This window comes from Carassius gibelio, chromosome A9, assembly GCF_023724105.1.
Source record: "Carassius gibelio isolate Cgi1373 ecotype wild population from Czech Republic chromosome A9, carGib1.2-hapl.c, whole genome shotgun sequence".
NCBI lineage: Eukaryota > Metazoa > Chordata > Actinopteri > Cypriniformes > Cyprinidae > Carassius > Carassius gibelio.
Window position 1 is genome coordinate 9,417,042 of NC_068379.1, and position 12,643 is coordinate 9,429,684.

Below are 12,643 nucleotides of genomic sequence, written 5' to 3' on the forward strand. Positions count from 1 at the left end.
TAAATGCGAATATTTATCGAGAATTTAGACATCTAATTCAAATACATCAAGGGGAAAGATTAGCAATTAGAGCGCATTATCTGAAACGGCCACGGGATGGCAACTTTGCACTCATGCAAGCTGGAATCAGAAAGCAGGGCGTACCCTGAAATTTCTAACCCACACGTTCCCTCTGGTGTTTAGATAGCGGAATTACAATTTCAATATGACTTAGAAATTATCTGATCGTTTGTCAGGCTGATCTTCTGCATCAAAAATCACAAGTAACAAACCAAAGGTTTTAATCTCTGAGGTGCTATATTAACATAGTGTGAAGGAAGGATCCGTTCACTTCCAAAACACAAATGTAACAAAAACAGGAATTTTCCAACTGTTGACTCCAATAAACATCTATCAAAATAGCACTTATGATTTAAATGTTTTAGGTTTAAAAATCGGGTAGCTAAGCCAATTTTAGACCAGGAGTTTTTATCGTTTATTTTTTTTTTGGACTATCATGTGGTTTACCACGAATTCAATAACGATATTTAATAAGCAAGGCCTTTTTAACTGAATCAGAGGAACATCGCTCAGGTTCAGATTTACATGTTGCAACTATTAAAAGATTTCTTTATCTTTTAATTATTCATATTAAAATGTTCTCACTGTAAAAAGATTTTGGTCTTTCTTAACACGCTGCAGTTTTCCACAAGTTCATCAAACAACCGCAGTAAGAATATTTCATCAAGCATGGTGAGTAATGGCTTCTCCTACAATTGTTATTTGCACCTCTTGCCACATGTACAGTTTATCTATCTCTGTCGCTGATGAGGGATTCACATGTGATAAATGCAGGGAAACAGTTAGGCTGACAGAGAAGATTTCAGAATTAGAGACACGCATCCAAACTTTAATTGAGGACAGTAAGAATGTTAGGGCTCTAGATATGGCTTTGGATGCGTCTAGCTCAGGGATTCCTGTACATTGTCCGGTTCCAGCAGAGCCCCTGCAGCAGGGCAACTGGGTGACGGTGAGGCAGCGTAGTCGTGGGTCAAAACACCGCTCTTCTGTTCCGATCAAAACATTAAACAGGTTCTCCCCACTCAGTGATGCACCCACTGAGAAACCTGATGAAAGTGCTCTAGTTATTGGCGATTCTATTGTACGGAACGTGAATATAGAGACACCAGCCACCATAGTCAAATGTTTACCGGGAGCCAGAGCGCCTGACATCTTGGCAAATTTAAAAGTGCTGGCTAATGCTAAACGTAAATACAGTAAGATTGTTATTCATGCCGGCGCTAATGATGTTCGACTTCGCCAGTCGGAGATCACTAAAAATAACTTTAAAGAGGTGTGTGAACTTGCAAGCACGATGTCAGACACTGTAATATGCTCTGGTCCCCTTCCTTCTTACCGTGGTGATGAGATGCATAGCAGATTGTCATCACTCAATGGCTGGATGTCTAAGTGGTGCCCACAGAATAACATAGGTTATATAGACAATTGGACGAGCTTTTGGGGCAGACCTGACCTGTTTAAAAGAGATGGTCTTCATCCCTCCTGGGGTGGCGCCACTCTTCTGTCTAGAAATATGGCAAATAGTCTTAGTGTTTATACTTGACTAACTGGGGCCCAGGTCAGGAAGCAGACAGACTGGCTAAACCGACCGTCTGCTAGCTGCCTCCCGTCACAGAGGTCAGTTAATTATCAGCACATAGAGACTCTTTCACCTAGATATCACACTATAGAGACTGTGTCTGTTCCACGAACTAGAAAATACAAAAAACGTCCAAACCAAGTTAAGGTTAACAATTTAATTGAGGTTCAACAAATAAAAAACAAATGCAATATGGATAAACAAATGATAAAGATTGGCTTATTGAATATCAGATCCATTTCTACGAAAACACTTTTTGTAAATAATATGATAACTGATCATAATATAGATGTGCTCTGCTTGACAGAAACCTGGCTAAAACCTGATGATTACATTATTTTAAATGAGTCCACCCCCCAAGATTATTGTTATAAACACGAGCCGCGTCTAAAAGGCAAAGGGGGAGGAGTTGCTTCAATTTATAATAACGTTTTCAGGATTTCTCAGAGGGCAGGCTTCAAGTATAACTCGTTTGAAGTAATGGTGCTTCATATAACATTATCCAGAGAAACCAATGTTAATGATAAATCCCCTGTTATGTTTGTACTGGCTACTGTATACAGGCCACCAGGGCACCATACAGACTTTATTAAAGAGTTTGGTGATTTTACATCCGAGTTAGTTCTGGCTGCAGATAAAGTCTTAATAGTTGGTGATTTTAATATCCATGTCGATAATGAAAAAGATGTATTGGGATCAGCATTTATAGACATTCTGAACTCTATTGGTGTTAGACAACACGTTTCAGGACCTACTCATTGTCGAAATCATACTCTAGATTTAATACTGTCACATGGAATTGATGTTGATAGTGTTGAAATTATTCAGCCAAGTGATGATATCTCAGATCATTATTTAGTTCTGTGTAAACTTCATATAGCCAAAATTGTAAATTCTACTTCTTGTTACAAGTATCGAAGAACCATCACTTCTACCACAAAAGACTGCTTTTTAAGTTATCTTCCTGATGTATCCGAATTCCTTAGCATATCCAAAACCTCAGAACAACTTGATGATGTAACAGAAAATATGGACTCTCTCTTTTCTAGCACTTTAAATACAGTTGCTCCTTTACGCTTAAGAAAGGTTAAGGAAAACAGTTTGACACCATGGTATAATGAGCATACTCGCACCCTAAAGAGAGCAGCCCGAAAAATGGAGCGCAGCTGGAGGAAAACAAAACTAGAGGTATTTCGTATTGCTTGGCGGGAAAGTAGCATATCCTACAGAAAAGCATTAAAAACTGCTAGATCTGATTACTTTTCTTCTCTTTTAGAAGAAAACAAACATAACCCCAGGTATTTATTCAATACAGTGGCTAAATTAACGAAAAATAAAGCCTCAACAAGTGTTGACATTTCCCAACACCACAGCAGTAATGACTTTATGAACTACTTTACTTCTAAAATCGATACTATTAGAGATAAAATTGCAACCATTCAGCCGTCAGCTACAGTTTCGCATCAGACAGTGCACTATAGACCCCCTGAGGAACAGTTCCACTCATTCTCTACTGTAGGAGAGGAAGAATTGTATAAACTTGTTAAATCATCTAAACTTACAACATGTATGTTAGACCCTATACCATCTAAGCTCTTAAAAGAGGTGCTTCCAGAAGTCATAGGTCCTCTTCTGACTATTATTAATTCCTCATTGTCATTAGGATATGTCCCCAAAACCTTCAAACTGGCTGTTATCAAGCCTCTCATAAAAAAGCCACAACTTGACCCCTGAGAACTAGTTAATTATAGACCAATCTCGAATCTCCCTTTTCTGTCCAAGATACTAGAAAAGGTGGTATCCTCACAATTATATTCCTTCTTAGAGAAAAATGGTATATGTGAGGATTTCCAGTCAGGATTTAGACCGTATCATAGTACTGAGACTGCTCTCCTTAGAGTTACAAATGATCTGCTCTTATCATCTGATCGTGGGTGTATCTCTCTATTAGTTTTATTGGATCTTAGTGCTGCTTTTGACACAATTGACCACAACATTCTTTTGCATAGACTTGAACACTTTGTTGGCATCAGTGGAAGTGCATTAGCATGGTTTAAATCGTACTTATATGACCGCCATCAGTTCGTAGCAGTGAATGAAGATGTATCATATCGATCACAAGTGCAGTATGGAGTACCTCAAGGCTCAGTTCTAGGGCCGCTACTCTTCACGCTTTATATGTTACCCTTGGGAGATATCATCAGGAAACATGGTGTTAGCTTTCACTGTTATGCTGATGATACGCAGCTCTATATTTCCTCGCAGCCCGGTGAAACACACCAATTTGAAAAACTAATGGAATGCATAGTCGATATAAAAAATTGGATGACGAGTAATTTCTTACTGCTAAATTCAGAAAAAACAGAGGTGTTAATCATAGGGCCTAAAAACTCTACTTGTAATAACCTAGAACACTGTCTAAGACTTGATGGTTGCTCTGTCAATTCTTCGTCATCAGTTAGGAACCTAGGTGTGCTATTTGATCGCAATCTTTCCTTAGAAAGCCACGTTTCTAGCATTTGTAAAACTGCATTTTTCCATCTCAAAAATATATCTAAATTACGGCCTATGCTCTCAATGTCAAATGCAGAAATGTTAATCCATGCATTTATGACTTCAAGGTTAGACTATTGTAATGCTTTATTGGGTGGTTGTTCTGCACGCTTGGTAAACAAACTACAGCTAGTCCAAAATGCAGCAGCAAGAGTTCTTACTAGAACCAGGAAGTATGACCATATTAGCCCGGTCCTGTCCACACTGCACTGGCTCCCTATCAAACATCGTATAGATTTTAAAATATTGCTTATTACTTATAAAGCCCTGAATGGTTTAGCACCTCAGTATTTGAATGAGCTCCTTTTACATTATACTCCTCTACGTCCGCTACGTTCTCAAAACTCAGGCAATTTGATAATACCTAGAATATCAAAATCAACTGCGGGCGGCAGATCCTTTTCCTATTTGGCGCCTAAACTCTGGAATAACCTACCTAACATTGTTCGGGAGGCAGACACACTCTTGCAGTTTAAATCTAGATTAAAGACCCATCTCTTTAACCTGGCATACACATAACATACTAATATGCTTTTAATATCCAAATCCGTTAAAGGATTTTTAGGCTGCATTAATTAGGTAAACTGGAACCGGAACACTTCACATAACACCGTACTTTCTACATCATTAGAAGAATGGCATCTACGCTAATATTTGTCTGTTTCTCTCTTGTTCCGAGGTCACCGTGGCCACCAGATCCAGTCTGTGTCCAGATCAGAGGGTCACTGCAGTCACTCGGATCCAGTACGTATCCAGACCAGATGGTGGATCAGCACCTAGAAAGGACCTCTACTGCCCTGAAAGACAGCGGAGACCAGGACAACTAGAGCCCCAGATACAGATCCCCTGTAAAGACCTTGTCTCAGAGGAGCACCAGGACAAGACCACAGGAAACAGATGATTCTTCTGCACAATCTGACTTTGCTGCAGCCTGGAATTGAACTACTGGTTTCGTCTGGTCAGAGGAGAACTGACCCCCCAACTGAGCCTGGTTTCTCCCAAGGTTTTTTTCTCCATTCTGTCACCGATGGAGTTTCGGTTCCTTGCCGCTGTCGCCTCTGGCTTGCTTAGTTGGGGTCACTTCATCTACAGCGATATCATTGACTTGATTGCAAATTAAAACAGACACTATTTCAACTGAACAGAGATGACATAACTGAATTCAATGATGAACTGCCTTTAACTATCATTTTGCATTATTGAGACACTGTTTTCCAAATGAATGTTGTTCAGTGCTTTGGCGCAATGTATTTTGTTTAAAGCACTATATAAATAAAGGTGATTGATTGACTGATTGATTAACAGGATACTTTTAACATTATACTGCAGTTTACTTTCATTAAAAATAACAGTGACTATACTGTTAAGTTTCTACGAATATCTAGCGCGCTGACTGACCAGCTTTTTGCCTCAGTCAGTTGAGTGAGTTCGCGTCTTGCGACTTATCTCACAAGTAACGTTACATACTTTCATAGCGCACGTATAGAAATTATTAAAAACCATATACACAGATTGATTGCTCACAAAACGAAGTTTGAAATGCCCGCGTTATCTCCACCATAATGTAACAACATTGAGTTTTACAGAATAATTAACTCAAATGATATATAGGGAATTTGAATAATTAATCAGGAATATGATTAATTTATATCTCAGATGACAGTTACATTAAATTTGATTGATTATGAAAATAGCTCAATTGCCTATACCAATAAATAATCACAGGGCATTGTAATTTACTCATTAATATGTCAATATTCCATTCTTCATATCAATTGTTGTGATAGCTCTTACTGTAAATTACTGCAAATCAAACAGCGGTTTGTCCAGCAAACCACTGTTGACCTATCAATTTTCAATAAGGTTATCACGCCTTATAATTCAAGGAAAAATATTAACTGGCCTTGAAAACATTATCCTATCCTTATGATAAATTTAGTTTCTAAATTTAAAGCTTGTAGCTATAGATCAGACATCTCAGTGACTCGTAATGTAAGTGGGGTGGAGTCCAAGCCAATCGTCAGTATATGGGTTTTTAATAATTAAACTAGTAATACTTCAAACTACAAATCACACAGAGTAAATATGCGTACGACAATACAAACAGTAAGCTTTATACAAGACATAACGGAATCCAAATAAAAGAGAGAGAGAGAGAGAGAGAGAGAGAGAGAGAGAGAGAAAACAGAATGAGATCACATAAGGAGCTCAGGTATGGAAATCATAGTCAGTAACTTTTGGAAGCCAACAACGATCAGATCACCGCAACAATTTAAAGCAGCATTTAAATCTCCATAGAGAAAGTGATACTTGCAATGTGTCCAATGTGCGTGAGCTGGACATCGGGGCGCGCTGGAGCTTTTGAAACCGGCGTGCGCGTGCTGGAGACCGGCGCACGCTGGAGCACGTGGTCTTTTGTTCTGTCCTCGCGCGGTATTTGAAAGGTTCAACAAACAATGTTCCAGAATTCGTCTTCCTTGCGTGGAGAGGCGAATAGTTGAATAAACTTAGTAAAGAAAAGAAAAGAACGAAAGCTTCCAAAGGAGCCATTACAATGGCTTTTTCTCTCAGCCCCTGTGCTGAGCGGGGCCTGCGCGCGGAAGCAACGTTGGTCGCACAGGAGAGCAGCGTGTCCGAGAACGGAGAAGGAGAAGAAGAGAGAGGGCGGACCTTGTTCGGTCTTTCTTATGGCTTGAGATGGTCCCCGCCTCTTTTCGCGTTAACAGCCAATGAACGTCCGCGATCTGAAGCGGAGGGAAAAGTTCCTTTGTCTCTGTGGAGACAACCCCCTGGTGATCTAGGGCTTGTCAGATTTACTCAGGGAAATTTCTAGCAAGTTCGTAATTCCAGATTACATACATTTTTCAGTACTTTGCTCTAGATAAATGGGTCTGTCACAGCATGACGATTACACAGATACTAAACATGATATATGAGGAGCTCTTTTCCAAAACGCTATAAATCCATTTTAATCATTTTCATGAAAATGACTTTTTTTTTACCTAGACCCATACATTTTGTTAATATTTAATTCATCCTTTTAAAAAGGTATATTGGCTCAGTCTGAACATGTTAAAAAAAAGTTTGCTAAATGAAACAACAATATTTTTGATTACAAATTCAAAGTTTATTTATTTTTTCTCAAAACGCTACAAATCCATATTTTTTTTCCAAAATGCTACAAATCCATTTTTTTTTAATTGTTGGTTTTATGTCTTTTTTATAAAACAACAACAACAACAACAAAAGAACACACAACATATGACAACAGGGACTCATACTATAAATTAATATAAATAAAATAAAAGAAAATTCATGAAATAAATAGCAGCCAAATAAATAATAAAATTTAAATAAAATAAATATTTGTCCACCACATAAAACAAATAATTTAAAAATAACACGCATACATATACTACCAATTAAATAAACCTACAACAATGTTAACATTACATTCAAATAATTTAGTAACACATTTTAATAGTCATTCAGTGCCGAACCTGTAAAAAGTAATGATAGTAATGATAACAATCCTCAATAGGCAGGTAATTTAGAAATACATTCAAAGCCTTTTTTTTTGTAAAGTGTCAAACCTGTAACAAGTAGAACAATTTGTCCACTATATATGCATGAAAAACTAACTAATAATGATAACAATATTCATAGGCAAGTCATTCAATAATACATTGGTATTCAGTAAAGTGTCAAACTCGTAAACAGAAGGACCATTGTCCGCTATACATAAAACTAACCACATAGTGTGTGAAATGTGCTTTGAGTGTGTGAGAGGACAGAGAGAGAGAGAGAGAGAGAGAGTGTGTATGACAGAGAGTTAGTGAGTGAGAGTGAGTGAGTGAGTATAGATCACTCTGCATCTTCATCACTATGGCCTGCGTTGTCAGTCACATGATACAGTGCATCATCATAAAAAGCCCTCACTACATCAGACACACCTACTGCTCCTAATAGTGCCAGCACATCGCGCTTCTTTGCTGCCTTCACAGAGGTTCGCTTTGGAAGTAACTCAGGTTTAAGGTCAGCCCACCGCTTGCCCCGCTTTAATACACTATGAAAACAATACTCCCCATTGTAAGTAGTCTTCAAACCAACCTTGTTGGTACTCAAGTCAAGCATGCGTGCTTCACTGATTTTAAAGCTCTTCTGAGCCTTAACGCACTCTTTTGAGGCTGACCTATAATCAAATGCCTCCCAGTCTGTGCCATAAATGTGAACATGGCCGAATTGCTGCAGGATGGCATGGTATTCCTGTGGTAGCAGAATTGTGTCAATTTTCCTGATCTTCTGCTCAATTCTGCCAAAGACTCGGTCTGCTGGGAGAAAACTGTGGCCCCTTACTGGAAAGGTATGCTCTATGCCAAAGTTAGGAAAAAGCTGACGAAATTCCATGAGCATGGACACCATGTTCATGTTTTTGTTTTGCCCAAAGCAAGAGTCGCTGAACAGCCAAACCTTGTTTGGTCTTTCATAAAACTTACTGAAATTCATCATCAGGTCGTCCGGTGACAGCTTCTCTGCCTGACAGAGACCGGTCGCTTCAGCCTTGTGATGACATCCCACAGTGGGTATTAACGCGCCGCCTGAGTGGCGAAGCTTCTTTTTTTGTTGTTTTTTGTGATTTTCTTTGTCCAATCGGCGTTTTCTGCCGCCAGGTGTAGGTCTCACTGGCTCATCCAGACCATCAAAAGTGTTATTAGCACTCATTTTGAAGACTGAGCAACACAAACAAGATCCCGATTCAGAGCGCCGCCAAGATTGCGTCAATCGCTCGCCGAATTCTGATTGGTCGATAGGATATATCGCATTTAGACTAAAAACAGGTTTGGCGCTTATAGCGTTTTGGAAAAAAACTGCATCTTGCAGTACATTTTAAACAAGGAAATATAGCAATTTAGCATGAAACATTGATGGAGCAGAGAATAGGTTCAGTACACGGCATAATGGCATGACGAAGTCATTTTTTTTTAAATTTGGCGTTTATCGCGTTTTGGAAAAGAGCTCTTCATATATAGATGATCAAAACATGAAGTTACATTCAAATGCAGAATTACACACATTTTAAGATTTGATTAACACATGATAACACTGCAGATAGTCCCAATTTATATGGGAAACATCTAATGTACCAAAAAGGGAAAACGTAATACATGTATAAAACATAAAAACAAAAAGGTAAGTTTAGAATGCATAAGGAAAGGAAACCAGTGATCTGGCTTCTCTCCTGTCCTGTTGTCCAGGGTGGTCATAAAGTTTTACGACCTGCAGGGGTGGGGGTTGCAGAAGCATGGCTCTCTTTGAGAAAGTTAAAGTGAGGAGAGACATTTCCTAAAGTATAAGCTAGCAACTTATACTCTTCACATAACAAGGATCAACCATTTTATGCAATCCATAAACATATTTAAAATACATATTATTAATAAAATTATGAAAGTAAGGAACTTCTAAGAAAGGTTTCCTTCGTCTTCAGGAATTTGGTTGGGGGTTTTCATTTCTCCTTTGAGGCTTGCACGGGTATCGTAAATTAATTTAAGTCCAGCCAGGCTGGCGCCAGGCCAGGCAATTAGTGCAAAATGGGTTTCATTTTTTTATGCCTGAATTTAACCCATGAATCGATGATCTGCATATCCGTTACACAGTATATGATATTAACCGTTTAGGCGCTATGGCGCAAATCGCAAATATCGATCTACATAGAGATAACTCTAGAAACCTCAGATTACTTAAACAGCACAAGAATTACTCACCACGCTGGGAATATACAGTTCAAATTATAGTTCAATCTGCAATTATTATAGAAATTCAACAAGCTTCAACATGAGAACAACATGTTCTTTTTTTATCTGTCTCTTTTTCAACTGCATGTGCCCTTTCCGTCAGCTATCACATGAGCCACTGAAACAACGTTCTTAAAGGGGCAGCACGTAACATCCCGGCCCCCAATGACCCAAACAGGTCATTCAAAGAAAGTAAAGGTGTTGCCTCAACTAAACTAGTTTAACTGATAAAACTGGCTTCTAGGAGGCAGATTTAATCCACAGGACGGTTGAAGACTCCTGCCTGTGTTTTCACTTCCACAGTACGCACAAGTTCATCTGTACCAGGGTAAACTTGAGTAATCGGACCTAGTGGCCAGTGATTGCGTGGTGTATTTTCATGCAGAATGATCACAAGATCTCCTACTTGAAGATTACGCTTTGGTTGTAGCCATTTTTGGCGTTGCTGCAGTGCAGGCAAATATTCTTTAATCCATCTCGACCAGAATATATCTGCCAGATACTGGACCTGGCGCCATCTGCGTCGGTAAACATCTTGTTTTAAGAAAGCTCCTGGACGTAGAGTTGGACCCGAACGGAGTAACAACAGATGATTTGGGGTCAGTGGTAGAGGATCTGATGGGTCATCTGAGAGTTTAGTGATTGGTCTACCATTGACAATAGCCTCAACACAATAAAACAGTGTTGTCAGACCCTCGTCATCTGGTGCCTGCTGCAATAGGACAGTGTTTAGAATGGAACGAACAGTGCGAATTTGTCGCTCCCAAACACCACCCATGTGGGAGGCGGCAGGTGGATTGAAGATCCATTTTACATTGTTCTGCAGCAGGTAATCAGAAATCTTTTGTTGATTCCATTCACTGATGGCTTTCCGTAACTCTCTTAATCCACCAACAAAATTAGTCCCGTTATCTGACCGTATTTCAGAAGGGGAACTTCTCCTGGCAATGAATCGCTGTAGTGCGTTGATAAAAGAATCAGTATCTAGGGTGTTAGCGACTTCGAGATGAATAGCTCTCGTAGTGAGACATGTAAACAACCATCCATACCTCTTTTGTTCACTGTGTGCCTTCTTAATCAAGAATGGCCCGAAGTAGTCTATGCCCACTCGAGTGAATGGAGGCTCACATGGTGTCACTCTAGAGTCAGGTAAGTTTGCCATTTGCTGGGCTTGTGGCTTAGCTCTTAACTTGCGACACTGTAGGCATGACTTCAGAGTTTGTGTAATGACAGCACGTCCCTTTAGAATCCAGAAACATTGACGAATTTCTGTAAGAACTCGTTCTGGCCCTGCATGACCCAAGCGAAGATGATAGTGACGAATAATTAGCTGGGTGACGTGATGATTGTTAGGTAGGATCACTGGATGTTTAGCCTCGTAAGGAATTGGGGCATTCATTAGTCTGCCTCCGACACGAAGGAGTTGATCAGTTTCATCTTTAAAGGGTTTAAGTTTGAGAAGAGAACTAGGCTTGGCTTCAGTAGATCTGAAAGTTGCAGCTTGTACGTAATTGGCAATGGCTAACTCTGCTTGCTGGAGCTCACCAATAGTGATGGGGTCAGAAAGATGAACACTCAGTTTCTTGCGTAACAAAGCCTTGAGACGCAACAAGATAGCAGTAGCTCTTTTCAAACGATGCCAACTGGAGTATCGTTCCATTAGCCTGTCTACTGCATTTTTAATTGCTTGGTTTGGTGTTATGCTAGCTGCATAGACTTCTTTGCCTCGTTTGATCTCTGCTTCATCCGGCAAGTCATTTATAATAGGTTGAGCAGGCCAATGTTCCTCATCGTATCTAAGAAAGTGTGGACCAGATTTCCATCGTTCACTTGCCAAAATCTCTCTCATAGTCATCCCTCTAGAGACGTCATCCGCAGGGTTAGAGGCAGAATCAATATGTCTCCACTGGCATGATTCTGAGCATTCAGGTATTTTTGATATACGGTTGGCGACAAATGTCTGGAAACGACAATGCTTGTTTTTAATGTACTGAAGTACAATAGTACTGTCTGTCCAAAAGAAAGTCCTTTCAATTGGGATCTCTAAGTGTTGCTTGATATGCTGATCCAGCTCCGTAGCAACAACTGCTGCTAGTAGCTCCAGTCGTGGTATGCTAACTGGCTTGATTGGAGCAAGTCTGGCCTTTGACATCACCAGCCTGCAGGATTTCACCAATCCTGATGTATGAAACAGCACCGTAAGCCAGTTCTGAAGCATCAGAAAAGTGATGGAGCTGGGCTGATAAACAACTTGTAGATGTTGGTCTAAGGCATCTTGGAATTGTCAGTGCTGACAACAGAGGCAAGTCGTTCAACCATCTGTGCCATTGTGCTGCTATGTTCACTGGTAACTCCTCATCCCACTCAACTTTCATGCAGCACAATTCTTGAAAGATTGCTTTAGCTTTAAGCACAAAAGGGCTTGCGAATCCTAAAGGATCATAGATGTAACTGGTAGTGCTCAATACTCCTCTCTTTGTTAGAGGCTTGTCCACTGACTTGACATCGAATGTGAAGCAATCTCGTTCTACATCCCAAAGGACGCCCAGTGTTCGTTCAAATGGCAAATCCTCTTGGTCAAGGTTTACCTCATTTAATGATTTTGCCCAGTCATCAGCTGGTATTGACTTCATCACTTCCTTAGAATTGCTTAACCACT

The 12,643-nt window shown here is 39.7% G+C and overlaps 1 protein-coding gene across 1 annotated transcript in view; it reads left to right on the forward strand.

Moving 5' to 3' along the window:
- The first annotated feature begins 739 nt into the window (after nt 1-739).
- Nucleotides 740-12,643, forward strand: part of LOC128020216 (uncharacterized) — a 426,958-nt gene continuing 415,054 nt past the window's right edge. The window contains exon 1 of the mRNA XM_052606997.1: nt 740-1,618. Coding sequence (XP_052462957.1) covers nt 740-1,603 — 864 coding nt within the window. The 3' untranslated portion in view covers nt 1,604-1,618. The remainder of the gene's footprint in view (nt 1,619-12,643) is intronic.